This window comes from Sphaeramia orbicularis, chromosome 20 (assembly GCF_902148855.1).
Source record: "Sphaeramia orbicularis chromosome 20, fSphaOr1.1, whole genome shotgun sequence".
Lineage (NCBI taxonomy): Eukaryota > Metazoa > Chordata > Actinopteri > Kurtiformes > Apogonidae > Sphaeramia > Sphaeramia orbicularis.
The window spans coordinates 35,941,217-35,958,338 of NC_043976.1; the positions used below are offsets into that span (position 1 = coordinate 35,941,217).

The window sequence follows — 17,122 nt, forward strand, 5'->3', positions numbered from 1 at the left end:
AGATTAATTTAGCACATTACATTTTCCTGAAAATAGAAATGTGTCAAGTGCATTTTGTAATAAATTTCTCAAATTGTAATAACTTACTACATAATGCGAAAAAATTTACTACATAATACATTGAGGTTGTTTATTACAAAATGCGTCAGTTTATTACATAATGCGGCTTTATTACAAGATGACGTGACATTCTTATTACATTTTGAACTTTTATTACATAATGGGAATTTATTACATAATGCGGCTCAACAAGGATCAAGATATCTCTGCATTAACATTCATACATATGATATCTATTAGAGTCCTTTTTGTTTTTGTTATTTTATACATACAACAGTGTCAAACAAAAAATAAACAAAAAACATACGAACTGAGTGCTTACAGTTTTGGTACTTCTCACTTAAAAAAAAGACAATCACAGTTTTCAATACCTCTGGGTTCTTTAAACATTACACATATTTATGTAAAAGTAAAATATTCACAAAGAATAAAGACAGGGAGATTAAAAGAAGAAATTCTTAGAGGACTGATACAAATTCTGGGCGGCTAGAGGATACAAATTTTATCCACTTGTCCCAAATATGGTAAAATTTATCCCTCTGGATTCTGATATAGTAAGTCAATTTTTCCATTTTGAAAATTTGCAAGACGGTTTCATACCAGTCTTCTCATGTTGGTGGAGTTGGCTGTAGCCACCTTCTTGTAATCGATTTCTTGCTGGCTGCTAAAAGCGCCTGTAATAATTTTGTATCCTTAAAAAAGTCCTTTTGAAAATGGAGTAACTGCAGCCAATAATGTAATAATACACAAACAGTAATACATTTCTTGAAAATAAAAGTTTATTTATTTATTTTTATTTTTATTTTTATTTATTTTTATTTTTTTTTGCAGGTTTTGTGCAGTTTGATCATCAAAAATAGATATTGTGTATGGCATAGGCATTATAATCATCCATAATCTAACTAACAAATACACTTTCCAGTAACAAATTAAATAATTTATTTCCATATATGAAATTGTGAATTTACATATCTGGGCACATAAAAAATATTCAAAATGAATATTTTGTTCAACAAATAATTACCTTACAGCCATAATGAAGCAGAGTGAGATGAATATCATGACTGTGCCATCTATTTTACCTATTTTTGATGAACAAACTGCATAAAAACTGGAAAAAAAAAAAACAATTCTTTCAAAGAAATCCAATCTATTTATGTATTATTACATTATATTACAGGCATATTTATTACACTTCCAAATGATTTTTGAATGTCTGGTCAGTGATGTAATAACCAGCCAGTTACTGGTTCAAACATATTGTTACATTTTTGCCAAGTTATTATATCATTGGTTACTACAGCAACCACCTCAAACATGTCAGTAAGTGCTTTTTAATGCCTTAAAATGATGTAAAATACCTTTGAATCATTAATTAAAATCTGTCCAAATGGCAATTTTCAGAGAACATAGTATATAGTCTTATTATTCATTTATTGGAGGACATTAGTGACCTTTAGAAAAAACTTGAAACACCTCAAAATTGAATTATTAATGTGTTTGCAATTATGTAAAACATCCTAGAAACAGGTATGAAAACCAGTCCTACTTATACATAGTTTTTTTTGGTTTGCTTATCTGCCTTCTTGTCAGCGTTTGGACATAAAACAAAAATATTATTTTGGCATTTAAAGCAGACAATGATATATGTACATATGATGTACCAACTGCAAATGTCTGACACTGAATGTCAATAAAAAATAAATTATTAAAAAAAGGAAAAAAAAAATCTGTCCAACAGCGGGGTTTTCAGTGCACATAGCATAGCCTTACGTACTCATCCTTTAGCGACTGCCTGAAAAAGCTTTAGAAAACAACACAAAATGCATCACTGTTAAGGTCATGACGACCATCTAACACAAAAACTGCAAAAAAGACGATTCAAACAGAACAAAACTTAACCAAAAATCAATAGAATGTCGTGAAATGAATAAAACTGTTACCAAAACAGGCCATTGTAATGAATCCATGAACATCAGAGATAAACCAGGTTACATATATACTTTTACAAAGACAGCTGAGCTGAACCTTATTACAAAAAGAGTCGAATATGAGGCGAATTCATGACACTAGTCTACAAGGGGTTAAATGTGTGGCTGAGAAGAGCTATTCTACTGTTGTGGGAGTTAATAAATGCCGGTGAACTATTTTTCATCAGATCAGCACATTAAAAGTTCCTTCATGTTAAATTACAAAACCTTTTTACATGCCCCCGGAAGCTTCCAGCAGGCCTATTTTTCCACACGCGATCCCCAAAGACTATGTGATTCAGCTTTTTCCAGCGCTCCAGGCTGTGTAGTCAGGTCTTTTTAAAACATCTGTTCTACTCACCCAGAATATAGCACGAAGCCACCAGCGTTCAGGCTCCTATCAAACACCCAAGGACGTCCTCATTTGTTTCTTAACCCTCAAACTCGTAAAGCCTAATATGGTCTCAAATGGGCCGTGCAGTGCCGCATTATGTAATCACGGTGCAATGTGTAATAATGTCATAATTTTTTAACTCATTATGTAATAACACTGCATTTTGTCATAAGTCATGTGTTTTTCTGTACAAAATGATGGTGATTTCAGATCTTAGTGCATTTATTGAGTCTATAGATCAGGGGTGGCAGACTCATTTTGATTCATGGGCCAATATGATCTCACATGGGCCAGACTAGTAAAATAATAGCATATTAACCTATAGTTGCGGTCAACTCCAAACTTTTCTCTATGCTTTAGAGCAGGGGCGTCAAACTCCTTTTAGTTCAGTTCCACATTCAGCCCAATTTGATCTCCAGTGGGCCGGACCAGTGAAATAATAACAGTGAAAAAAGTAAAATTATATAATGATCAGGTTTACATCTACAAAGTTTCCTTAAAAATCTGAATAACATGAACAATTTGAATTGTCTTAAGAAAAACAATTGCAATTTTAACGATATTATGCCTCGGTTTATCAGTTTATCATTTACACATGTGCATTACAATCACACAAAACATTTAGTAACAGGCAGAATATTGGTAAAATTGCATTTACTTTTCTTAAGACATTTCAGTTTGTTCATATTTGTTCAGGTTATTCACATTTTTTGTAAAAGTATAGTTTGGTAATGTAAACATTTTCATGTAATTTTACTTTTTTACAGCAAAAAAACAAAGGGAATTTGGGGTTGTCATTATTTATAGGTTATTATGATAATATTTTACTGGTCTGACCCACTTAAAATCTAATTGGACTGTATGTGTCTGTACGTGGAACCTGAATTAAAATGATTTTGACACCACTGATTGTTAATATCTTCAGTGTAATTTTTGCATTTCATTAATTCATCCCACGGGCCGGATTGAACCCTTTGGCGGGCCAGATTTGGCCTCCGGGCCACATGTTTGACACCTGTGTTTTAGAGTGAAAAAAGTTAAATTACATTACCCCATAAAGACCTAAACATCCAGCATCCAACAAAATTGTCTATTGATCCAAAATGTATAATACCTGTTGATCTACTAATTCTATCAATCCATATAAATAACCGGTGTAAAATACAGTTTGTCATCTTTTCTTGGTCATCACATATGACCCATTTGGATGTTCACAGGCTCTGTAGTGAATGTGGAAACACCGCCATCTTCTACAACATTGATTCACCAGTAAAACCCACGGAGTTGGATCAATGACAGTGGATGGAGACACTTGTTTTATGTTCAGTTAATGGTAGATTCTACTGAAAAAGTCCATTTTTCTTAAGTTTTCTCTGTTTTTGATATAATATCCCTCAACTGTAATCTCAACATGATGATTAAAGCACATGATCAGTTAATTAAATATAAGAAAATACCTGATTTTCACTGAAAAAACACCATATTTATAGGATAATATTATGTTGTATGGCGATAAATCACTTACAAATGGTTAAATAGAGAGAAAAATTAATCTGGGAACTGCCACAAAAGTAGCACTGGATCTTTATGGGTTAATATCTTAACCCTTGTTTGGCGTTTGGGTCTGTGGGACCCCCTTTAATTTTTTATTTAAAAAAAAAAAAAGAGTAATTTTTTTAAATGAATTTTTTCCTCTCATATCTTGATTGTATTGCATGTTATTAAAAAAAAATAAAAATGAATAGCACTTTAATTCATAAATGTGATCTAGCAAAGTTAAAAGGCAAATATTATAGAATAGAATAGAATAGAATAGAATAGAATAGAATAGAATAGAATAGAATAGAATTTATTTGCCATTTACACAGATACATCGCAGTATAGGTACATTAGACTTCTTGTGTGTTTCCCTGAGTCACATACAGTATATGCATTTTTATTGCTTGTAGTTGAGATGAAGTAAAGATTTGTTGAGTATTTTAACATAAAATTGTTTGATTATGTTGTATTAAAAACCCACAAATGCAGCGGGTCCACCACACCCACAAACACAGGCTGAATAATATAAATATGAATGCCACACAAGGGTTAAGTGTACTTTTTACATTACTCAAATTCATCCTAAAGGCCAGGATGGACCCTTTGGTGGGCTGGTTTGGGCCCACAGGCCTCATATTTGTCACTCCTTGTTTACAACATTATTACACACTAACGGTGGAAACCATCCCACCACCACCACTACCACCCCCACCACCACCACCCCCACCCCAGCTGCCACCTGTGTTTCTCTCTGAGGGTATATCAAAGCTTCATATAAACAGCCATGCAGTTTCAAGCCCAGGTTGACTTGTCTTTTTGCAGCGCTGCAAAAGTTTACGTCTGCCTTTAGCCTCCGGGAGAGAGCAAAACAAGGGTGAAGGAAGGTTAAATGAAACAACAAAGTGGAGGTTTGAAAGGAAAAAGCACATAGTTGCAAATTTCAACTCTGATACTCACAAGTGGGTTACATATTTGGAACACTAGTGAAATGTTTTATTCTACAAAGAAAGACATTTTGGCAAAACTGTACAATCACCTGTGAGGGAATACCTGGAATAAAACGGGTTCAGGTTGTTTAAAATTGCCCTTTTTCATGTGTTTTTCTTCCCTACAGGCCTGAGCTGTGCAGACTATCAGCAGGCGGGGAAGGCCTCATGCGTGAGCGTCAACTGGACGCTGGGTGACGCTCAGTTGGAGGTGGTAAACACCGCCACGGGACGGAGGCGGGACTCGGGGACGCCGTCGCGACTCTGCAAACACACCCTGTTTACCCGGTGGAACAGACTTAACCGCAAGGTGAGGTCCGACCTGTGTGTGGAGAAGATACTGTTAGAGCTGTTAGATTCAGCTAAATGTGGAGGAAAACTTCTGAAGTACTGATGTGCAGAGCATTGGTACTTATTACTACCTACAACCTGTTAACCTACTGTTGAAGGATAACACTCATAACAGTCTAATACACGTACTGATATATGTCAAGTATCACTAACTAATGACACATTGAGTACTTTGCTATTTTTTATCACTGTCATCAAGTATGTCATGTAGGACCAGGGGAGGGAGGGTGAGGGGGTGGGAAGAATGCATCTGAAACTGAATATTCAAATGTTGTTTTTAAATTAATTAATTAATTAATTAAAATAAATAAACAAGAAAAGCACTCGGAGAGCTCAGACCTCCGCCAAGACAGATCTGCCCCCCCACCCCCGATTGCTATCAAAATTTAATCATTTCTTCCTTTTGCCAGTATCAACATTTCCTGAAAATTTCATGAAAATCCGTCCATAACTTTTTGAGTTATCTTGCTTACAAACAAACAAACACGGACGCACGCAAACTCACAAAGCAAAGTGATCACAATACCTCCTGGCAGAACTAATAAATAAATAAATAAATAATATTCAAATGTTTATTGTAACTTAAATCTGCGCCAAAAATTGATAAATAAATATGTCAAAAAGTAAAAAATAAAAAATAAATGGTGTAAAGTGCCTTTGAAACATCAATTTAAGTCTATCCAAATGGCGTTTTTCAGAGAACACATTATTGTCTTATAATATCAGGTATTGGAGATCATTAGTGACCTTTAGAAAAAACCTTAAGCACAGTGTGTTAGCAATTCTATAAAACACCTTAGAAACAGATATGTACAGTATGGCCTGACTGTTCCATTAGCGACCCGCCTGAAAAAGCTTTAGAAAACAACAGAAAAAGCCTCAAGGAGCACTGTTAAGGTCAGGACAATTATCTAAAACACCACAGAAAAGACTGTTTTCAGTGCACACAGTTTAGTCTTACCATTCCAGCACCAGTGACTGTTGACCTAAAGTAACCTAAAGCATGTCAGAGACGTCTAGTTAAAGGTGCCGTATGTAGGATTGTGGCCAAAACTGGTACTGCAATCACATTCAAAATACTGCAGAGCATGGTATCCTCTCCTCCTCCCCCCAGACTAGGGGTTGCAAGATCCAGCATGAGCGTCTAGTACCAGCATTTCCACTAATCCTTGCCACCACACCATAAATTTCATACAAAAATTGCTACCATACCCCCCCGACCACCCCGTGGCCAAACCACGGATGCCGGACTACCGAACAAATCCCCCCTCCCCCTTTTGGGATTACACACCGCTACATGAAGAGGTCACTTCCACAGAAAACACTGAACTACAAGGAGCTACCATGGCAACAGACAAGTCCTACACCGGTACCCAGTCTCTTCACCAGTCCTACACCGGTACCTGGCCTCTTCACCAGTCCTGCACTGGTACCTGGCCTGTTCACCAGTCCAACACCAGTACCTGGTCTCTTCACCAGTCCTACACCGGTACCCAGTCTCTTCACCAGTCCTACACCGGTACCTGGCCTCTTCACCAGTCCTGCACTGGTACCTGGCCTGTTCACCAGTCCAACACCAGTACCTGGTCTCTTCACCAATCCTACACCGGTACCCAGTCTCTTCACCAGTCCTGCACCGGTACCTGGTCTCTTCACCAGTCCTGCACCGGTACCTGGTCTCTTCACCAATCCTACACCGGTACCCAGTCTCTTCACCAGTCCTACACCGGTACCTGGCCTCTTCACCAATCCTACATCGGTACCTGGTCTCTTCACCAGTCCCGGACCGGCAGTCTATTCACCAGGGCCAGGAGAACAGACCGCAGTCCAGCCCGGGAGAAGACACCAACAGTCTGGGACCCAGTGAAGAGACCGCGGCTCTGGTGTTCTGTCGAGTTGAGCTGCTCCGTCGAAGTAAGCTACCAGTAGCTTATATCGACAGCGACGTCTATCGATTGACACTACCCCGTCAAAACATGCTACTTTACGTTTCGACACACCTATTTGAAAACGAAATAATGCTTCGACTGTAGAAAAACACCATTATTTACTTATTCATCTGAATATGGGTAGAGGAAGCTCATTTATACAGACTTATAACTTCTATCAAATAAAGCTCCTACTATAGAAACACCATTATTTGCGTTATTATCATCTCACTTCAGTATTCTACATCTATCCTTCCTGCACATGTAATTGCTTACAGGAATTGTTAACATAGATTTAGTCAGTTAAATGGTTGGCTACCATTATTGGCGTCTGTTGAACTAACTTAATAATCTAAACACCATTAACACCCACCTGACCCACGTACTTAACGCTATATCATACAATGAGAACTTCCTTACGCTATTATCATCTAACATCAGTATTCTTCGTCTATCTTTCGTGCACATAATTGCTTCCATGCTTACTGCTCAAAAGGCACTATTAAAGAAATATACTTACAAAATATGACTCACTTCTGCCTGGGGTAGCACAAATCGATGGGCATTTAAACTGTGCAAACGCTTAGGGGCATGCGCATGCTCAGTAGCGCTAGGTAGCTCAACTCGACAGGTAGGGTGGCTCGACAGGACACCGGCTCTCACTGGTTCTTAGTGGTGGTCAGACGAAGGCAGAGCCGGCGTCGGTCTTCAAATTCTTCTCTGCTTTCAGCCGTCTCTATGTTTCAAAATTATCTCCTATACATCTCCTTGTTTTGTTTCTCACTTTGTCACTTTGACATATTTGGGAATAATCAGAGGCCTTTTAGATTTATTAACGTCAGACATTTATGATCAGAAATGTTCCAGCTGCAGCTCAGTGGGAACTGTCAACCTGGATGCTGAAAGGCTACTGACTCTGTGATTGGCAGACAGGTGATGGGCGGAGCCTCAGACCAAAACACACAATGACAACATAAACATAATTTCGGGGCTGACACTGAGCTTTTCAAATGCAAATATTCTGGCTGGACTACGACTGTCAGTGAGATCAGTATTTGAAATGTTCATGATTCCTTAATGTCTGGTAACAGTCAAGGCCATTTTTAATTACTTAGAACATAATTCCTACATACTGCACCTTTAACTCTTAAAGACGAATTTTTGTGGCACCTGATTCTCATTTTTTTTCTTTCAGCATTTTGTATCAAACATCATATGAATCAGGAGAATCTGAAGTGTCATCTGGTTCATGTCGACTCCCATTTTTACACTCTTTTTGTTATAGAATGAATAAATACAAAGTTGTACTGTGATGTTTTTTCCCCCAATACATCTAACCTTTTTCAAGTGATTTACAGCAATTCATTATTATTCTAAACCCCTGCCTTTTAAAGCAGAAAGCAGGTAATTTTCCCATATTTAATTTACTGACAAAATCAGAATAAATACAAAGGCAGTTTTTAGGAGAATGGAGAAAAGTGAAGCTAAAGTGAACAGAGGAACAACATTAACCCTTAAAGACCTGGAACTGTTTTTGTGGCAGCTTCCACATGTATTTCTCTCTACATTTAACCTTTTCTAAATGATTTAACACCATTTTTTGCATTTTTCAGGTATTTTACTGTATTTAATTTACCGATCATCATAAAAGCTTAGAGTAAACGCAAAGGTTATTTTATCAAAACAAAGAACACTGAAGAAAAAGTGACTTTTTCAACCAAATGTATCATTAACTGAACATAAAAACAAGTGTCTACAGTAGCTGTCATTTGTCGAACTACATGGGTTTTACTCATGAATATTTGTTTTAGAAGCCTGTAGGAGCCTCTGAACGTTCAAATTGTCAAGTGATTTATCACCATTTATCATAATATTATGATAATAACAGACTTTTACATCACCTGTGCAAGAAGGAGCGCTTCCACAGGTTATTCCTCCCCACAGCCGTCAGACTGTATAACAGTACACAGTGACCCTCCACCACCCCAATATCACATCATGTATACGTGCAATCACTGTGTAAATATTGATAGAATATCTTTCAAGTTTATACTTTAAAGAACATTTATTTCTACCTGTCTTTCTTTCTTGGTGGGATCAATAAAGTCTTATCTTATCTTATCTTATTAACCTCTGTATTTTTGCATTTTTCAGTGTAAATCAAGTATTTTCTTGTATTTAATTCACTAATCATGTAGATGTTCATTAAAGCTCAGAGTAAATCCGAAGGTTATTTTATCAAAACAGAGAAAACTGAAGAAAAAGTGACTTTTTCAGCAAAATATATCATTAACTGGCCATAAAACAAGTATCTACAACCACTGTCATTTGTCAAACTACATGGGTTTTACTCATAAATTTGTGTCGAAGCCTGTAGGAACCTCTGAACGTCCAAATTGTTAAGTGATTTATCACCATTTATTACAATATTATCTTCTGTATTTTGCATTTTTCAGTGTAAATCAAGTATTTTTCCTGTAGTTAATTCACTAATCATATTGATGTTCATAAAAGCTCAGAGTAAATCCAAAGTTTATTATATCAAAACAGAGAAAACTGAAGAAAATGTTACTTTTTCAGCAAAATATATCATTAAATGGTCATAAAACAAGCGTCTACAGCCACTGTCATTTGTCAAACTATGTGGGTTTTACTGGTGAAACAGTGTTACAGAAGATGATGGTGTTTCTATGTTCACTCCGGAGCCTCTGAACATCCAAATGGGTCATATGTGATGATCATGAAAAGATGGCAAACGGCATTTTACCTCAGTTATTTACATTTATTGATAGGCTTAGCGATTCTAAAGTTATTCTATATTTTAGATCAGTAGATGCTAGTGGTTGCCAGTGGATGCATTGGTCTTTGAGGGTGAAGACACATCACAGTATTAAAGGGGTCATATTTTTCTAAACCCACTTTTATTAGTCTTTGGTTCATTTATTTGTGTATTTGGACCCTAATAGTTCATACTGTTTGAATTTGAACCCTCCAGGTGCTGCAAAGCTATCTTTATATTAATTTTGGCAAAAATCCTTCTTAATTTGTTGCATCTATAACTAGTTACATTATGACATTTGGTGAAATTTGCACATATAAGGTCAAGAGTTCTGACATTTCTCAGAGTACGCCATAATTGTTTGTCAGCAGCACTGATGTAAGTCCATACTGAAAATATGTCCAAACTTTGAGCCAATAAACTAAAATGTTCAGTTGTTGGTTGTATTAACAAACTCAGGTGGCTGAACGGGACAGAGCAGCCCAGTCAACAACCTGGAGGGGGTGGGGCATGAAGTGGCTCATTTGCATTTAAAGGGTCAGCGCTCAAAACAACCTTTCTGGTGTCATTACTCAGAAATAGGGTTGAAGATGGACCTGTGGAGTTGAATTAATGAAGAATTCAGACCCAAGTGAGCATTTACAGTTTATGTAGACGACAGGGTGTTGAGCCGCATTATGTAATAAATTCCCATTATGTAATAAAAGTTCAAAATGTAATAAGAATGTCACGTCATCTTGTAATAAAGCAGCGTTATGTAATAAACTGACACATTTTGTAATAAACTACCTCAATGCATTATGTAGTAAATTTTGTCGCATTATGTAGTAAGTTATTACAATTTGAGAAATTTATTACAAAATGCACTTGACACATTTTTATTTTCAGGACAATGTAATGTGCTAAATTAATCTTTAAACTGTGGTTAAAGTTCTGATTCCATTACCTGTAGCTCCTGTGACAAATTTCTTCTAAATTGCTCTGAAATTTTATTAATTTGGATTGTTATTACATAATGAACCATGTTATTACATTTTTTTTTAATTAAAATGTGTCAAGTGCATTTTGTAATAAATCTCTCCAATTGTGATCACTTACTACATAATGTGAAAAAATTTACTATATAATGCGTTGATAGTTTATTATATATTTATGTTTACTGTATATTTAGTATATAGGTAGTTTATTACAAAATGCGTCAGCTTATTACATAATGCGGCTTTATTACAAGATGATGTGACATTCTTATTACATTTTGAACTTTTATTACATAATGGAAATGTATTACATAATGCAGCTCAACACGGGGAAATGTTTGAAAATGCATAATTCTGTTTAAAAAAGCAAAATATCACTCCTTTAAATGAATTTCCTGTAAATGCACCAATACAGGAAACAAGCGTCTCTATGTGCAGTTCAGTGGAATCAGGAATCACATGCATAAACAGACCAATACTGAATCATTCACAGAGATGTATTCCAGCAGCATTCAGTTAAAAAGCAGAGGCACATGTATTAATGCTCTGTGGGGGTTTGTGTGGAATCTCCTTTCTGCTGTAGATGAATTTGTCAGCCCTGCAACATCTGCTGTCTATGCAGCTTATCAAAAACTGGCAGCTCAGATCTTTAATGGCAGCGTACAGACCCGCTGCACTTTCATTTCCATTCTGAAACTTTATGTAACAGACACTGCCTGCATCGCCAAATGGCGGCCGTTAAAGCATAATGACTATGAAACCATAATTATTTGGAGAAGTACTCGAGGAGGCCCCCACCCTAAGTGCTCCCTGTGCGGCATATATAAGGGCCACGCAAGAGCAGTCGCACTAATCTCCAAAAGAAACTTTTGCTCTCTCGCTCTCTCTCCACTTGTCTCTCCGCCGATCTCCATTGTTTCCCCTCGTGACAATAGGAATGCACAAAAAGCACAGAGAATGTTCAATTGCTTGTGAAATTTAAATGGGGAGATTACACAGCTGTTGAAGCCCCCCCCCCCACCCCCTCACCCCTACCCCCCATCTCCCAACCCCACCCAAATGCATTTGTGCCGGCTCATTCGTTTTGTTTTGCTCGCTCCTCTTCTTCTTTTTCTTCTTCTTCTTCTTCTTCTCATCCTGTCTGCCTCCCCCCCCATCCTTACGTTTCAGTTTTATTTGACGCTCCCGTCCATGGGTGGCGTGGTGGTGACGTAGTAGCACTTCCACCTCACAGGAAGACGGTTGCAGGTTTGACTCTTAGACTGGAGTCTTTCAGTCAGTATGTTTCCATTCAAATCAGAAACAGAATACTTTATTAATCCCAGAGGGTGAAATATTATTTTAATTTGGATGGTTGAATTATTGGGTTTAATCACATGCTAGTCAGTATTGGTCAGGATTCTTTTGTGTCACTAGATTTTCTTTGTTTCACTGGTCAGTCGTAAAGTTTTTAGGATTGGTCACATCTTGGTCACATACGAAACTGACGGATATATGATCACAGGACTTTACCTCAGGCACACTTTTAAATACACATGCCCATAGATGATCGTAAACAACAAGAGATAAGAGGTAAACTTGGTCATTATGGGGTTTTGCATTGAGTTGAGGAATTACATCTGCTTGGCTTTAGAGTGAGATGACACCAGTCCATTTTCTGTGATCCAACCCACCTAGCACAAGGGGTCAGCCCATAGTTTGAAGATCAGTTTACAAGGATTATAAAAGTGATGTTTATGTTTATGCATTTGGCAGACACTTTTTTCCAAAGCGACTTACAGGGGAAAACTAATCAAATCACTCAATCAATCAAATTTTATTTATATAGCGCCAGATCACAAAAAGTTATCTCTTGACACTTTATATATAGAGTTGGTCAAAACCAGACTCTAAGCCAATTTACAGAAACCAACAGAATCCTCCTGATGTGTATTGGAATGTCTGGGTCCATTTCCTTGTTTGGGGTGTGGATCCTCAGTTGAGTTATATTTTGTTTGTGATCAGATCTAGTATACAATAAATTTATAAAAATGAGACCTAAAAGAATCCAGACTTATTCTTGGAGCTTCCAACAGGGGAAATTGTGTTTTACAGTTGCTCCATTCAAGTATAACAAGTGGTGCCAGGCACAGCAAACCCCGCCCCTCGCATGTATTGTAGTTTATTTTGGCATCGATCCAGCTGATGTCATCTTGTCTATGCATGTGGTGATGCCAGCATATTAGTTGCCTCTATATATGTGCCAAGTTTGAAGTAAATTGAAGCAAAATCGATGTTTTTATAGCCATTTGAATTTTTGCAAATTATAAGTAAATGTGATTTTAAAAAATCATTAAAAAAAATTTAACTTTGACCTACTTGGCTGAAGTTTCCAAGGTAAAGTCTTGGGTTAAAATGTGAAATTCGAGAATTAACAAGAGAATGCATTTGACTCAAAAGGAATATTTGTCTCAGAGCTACCAGATCTGCTTCAAAACACTGTTTGCACATGACAATACATTCACTTTACAGGTTCTATCTAGTGGGAGATTTATAAATCTATTATATAAATGTGCATAAACCAATATATATGTGTAATAACACTTTGTTATATACCTTGAAAACATCAGCAAACCTGCACTTTTGTCATTTGTTTTCCAATTAATCTTATTAAAATATGTAACATTTAGCACATTTAATCTCTGAAGCAGATCATTTCTAAAAAAAAAATAAAATAAAATAAATTATAGACCAGTGTAATCAAATTATTGCCGTTATTTGATAAAGTATATGAGATTATACTGTTTACATGATTACTTGAATAATCTGATAACTCCAGAAGTCTGATAATAATAATAATCATAGTTTTTGTGCAGATATAAACAGACTCAATGGCAGCTCACTACTCCTAATGCTATCTGCTAATGCTAATGCTAATGCTAGGGGCTGTGTGAATCAGGATGGATAAAAAGAGACTGAGGCCGTTTCTCAATATGCATTCTTGCCTGTTCTTCCATTTTCGTGTTCTCGTGAAACAACATCAGTCGCAGCCCAAGTACTGTTCCAACTGCAAGTTCACATCAACCAAGAACACATGGAATACCCAGATGTTGTTCTTGTCAGCTAGCTTAAACCAAGGATGCACTGGTTGGTGACTCGTGTGGACTTGGCTGGGAATAATTCCCAAAATGCAATTCATTTCGGCTCGGCTGGGAGCTGAGTGGTCGTGAGCCCGCCGGTTCGACCAGGACCTGGGCGTCTGTGCCCGGCAGAACCAACATGTATTACAGTTTTGAAAAATAGACAAAATGTATAAATAATATGTGAATACTAGTACAAATGTATTATCAAATCGAGTGGCATTGTGGTGATTTCAGGGAAATACGTTATGGAGCAGATGGTGTAAATACAGCAGAGACAGGGAGGAAGGTTCACAAGTACACAGTCGTTCCAATTATAGATAGACTTGCGTTCTTAGGAAGTACGTTCTCTGAGATTGCTCTTAACAAGACCACACTCGCTGAGTTTACAAGACCATACTCTGCATTCTTGGTATTGAGAAACGGCCTGAATTTCTCTACGGCAGGGGTGGGCAATGCTGGTCCTCAAGGGCCGATATTCTGCATGTTTTAGATCACAGGTGTCAAACATGCGGCCCGGGGGCCAAATACGGCCCACCAAAGGTTCCAATCCGGCCCGTAGGATGAATTTGTGAAATACAAAAATTGCACTGAAGATATGAACAATCGAGGATGTCAAAATCATTTTAATTCAGATTCCACATACAGACCAATTAGATCTCAAGTGGGTCAGAACCAGTAAAATACTATCATATTAAACCTATAAATAATGAAAACAGCAAATTTGATCTTTGTTTTAGTGTAAAAAAGTAAAATTACATGAAAGTGTTTATATTAAAAACTGTTATTTTACAAAAAATGTGAAAAACCTGAAATGTCTTAAGATAAGTAAATGCAATTTTATCAATAATTCTTCCTGCTATTGAATGTTTTGTGCAATTGTAATTGTAATGTAAGTTGTAATGCACACGTGTAAATGATAAACTGATAATCTGAGGCAGAATATTGTTAAAATTGCAGTTGTTTTTCTCAAGATGTTTCCAGTTGTTCATGTTATTCAGAATTTTGTAGATGTTAACATTATCATAATTTAATTTTGGGGTTTTTTTTCATTGTTATTATTTTACTGGTCCGGCCCACTGGACATCGTATTGGGCTGAATGTGGAACTGAACTAAAATGAGTTTGACACCCCTGATGTAAAACATAGAGAAAAGTTTGGAGTTGACATAATTTATATATTATTATGTTATTATTTTACTGTTTCGGCCCACCACAGATCAAATTTAGCTGAATCTGGCCCCTGAACTAAAATGAGTTTGACACCCCTGTTTTAGATGTACCCCTCTTCCAACACACCTGGTTCACATGATAAGCCTATCACCAAGCTCTGCAGAAACCTGATAATGACCTTCAGGTGTGCTGGAAGAGGGAAACATCTAAAACATGCAGGATACCGGCCCTCGAGGACTAGGACTGCGCATCCCTGCTTTACAGGCATAATAAAACATCTTAACCTTTAACCTTTAACTTCCTGTCTTCTTTCTGTCTCCAGTTGGGGATCCACGTCTCCGGTTCGGCCGACCGCCAGCTCATGTACAGTGAGGCCAAGATGGCGGCGCGTCCTTACCAGACAGTGAAGCAGCAGTGGTTCAGGTCGCTCCAGGAAACAGGACTCGGTACCTGGGTCAAGAAACCGCCAGAGCAGGAACAGTTCCTGCTGTCCATCTGAGACAACGTGTGTTTGTGTGAGAGACTTTGTTTAACCTTTATTTTTTTAGAGTAAGATGTCTCCTCAGTCTTCACCACCTCAGACGTTCCAAAAGTAACCTTTAAACATAAGGCTTTCACCGCTGTTTCATTCATGATGTGATGTCCATCGACCCCACATGCCAAAATATAGGTTAACTCAGGGGTGTCAAACATACGGCCTGTGGGCTAAAAACCGGCCTACCAGAGGGTCTAACGGGGACCTTGGAATGAATTTGTGAAATGCAAAAATTACACTGAAAATATTAACAGTCAAGGGTGTTAAAATCATTTTAGTTCAGGGGCCACATACAGACCAGTGTGATCTCAAGTACACCAGGTCAGAAAAATATCAAATCACATCAGATTTTATTTACATAGCGCCAAATCATTTGTTCATTCATTCCTTATCTGAATCTGCTTTATCCTCACTAGGGTCACAGGGGTCGCTGGAGCCTATCCCAGCTACTTATGGGCAAAGACGGGGAACACCCTGGACATGACGCCAAATCATAACAAAACTTATCTCATGACACTACGTATAGAGCCGGTTGAAACCCGACTCTCAAGCTAATTTACAGAAACCCAACAGAATCCTCCAGGAGCAAATACTAGCATAATAAGCTGTAAATAAAGACAACTCCACATTTTTTTTTTTTTTTTTTTTTGGTGTAAACAAAAAATCGAAATTACACAAAAAGGTTTGCATTTACAATCTATTCTGTCACATAAAATGTTAAAAACCGGAACAAATATAGGAATTAAGTGTAATTTTAACCCATAAAGACCCAGTACTACATTTGTGGCAGTTCCCAAATGAATTTTTCTCCATGTTTAACCTTTAACTGATTTATCACCATTTATTGTAATATTACCTTCTTTATTTTGCATTTTTTCAGTGAAATTCAGGTATTTTCCAATATTTAATTTACTGATCATGTAGATGTTCGTTAAAGCTCGGAGTAAAAATGAGGGTTATTAGATCAGAAACAGAGAAACCTGAGGAAAAAGTTACTTTTTCAGCAAGTATAGGCCTTTGCAACCACTGTCATTTATCAAACTCCATGGGTTTTACTGGTGAATCAATGTTGTAGAAGATGACGGTGTTTCCATGGTAACTATGGAGCCTCTGAACATCCAAATGGGTCATATCTGATGACCATGACAAGATGACAAACTGTATTTTACACCAATTATTTGCATGTATTGATAGGATTAGTGGATCAACAGGTATTAGACTTTGTACATCAGTAGATAATTTTGGATGGATGTTTGGGTTTTTATGGGTTAACAATATTCTGCCTGTTACTAAATGTTTAGTGCAACTGGTA

General features: G+C 37.1%; 1 protein-coding gene across 1 annotated transcript in view; it reads left to right on the forward strand.

The window, feature by feature from the left end:
• adarb2 (adenosine deaminase RNA specific B2 (inactive)) overlaps window positions 1-16,162 on the forward strand; it is a 475,247-nt gene extending 459,085 nt beyond the window's left edge. Inside the window, exons 9-10 of the mRNA XM_030123826.1 lie at window positions 5,078-5,259; window positions 15,598-16,162. Coding sequence (XP_029979686.1) covers window positions 5,078-5,259; window positions 15,598-15,774 — 359 coding nt within the window. The 3' untranslated portion in view covers window positions 15,775-16,162. The remainder of the gene's footprint in view (window positions 1-5,077; window positions 5,260-15,597) is intronic.
• The last annotated feature ends 960 nt before the right edge of the window (window positions 16,163-17,122 follow it).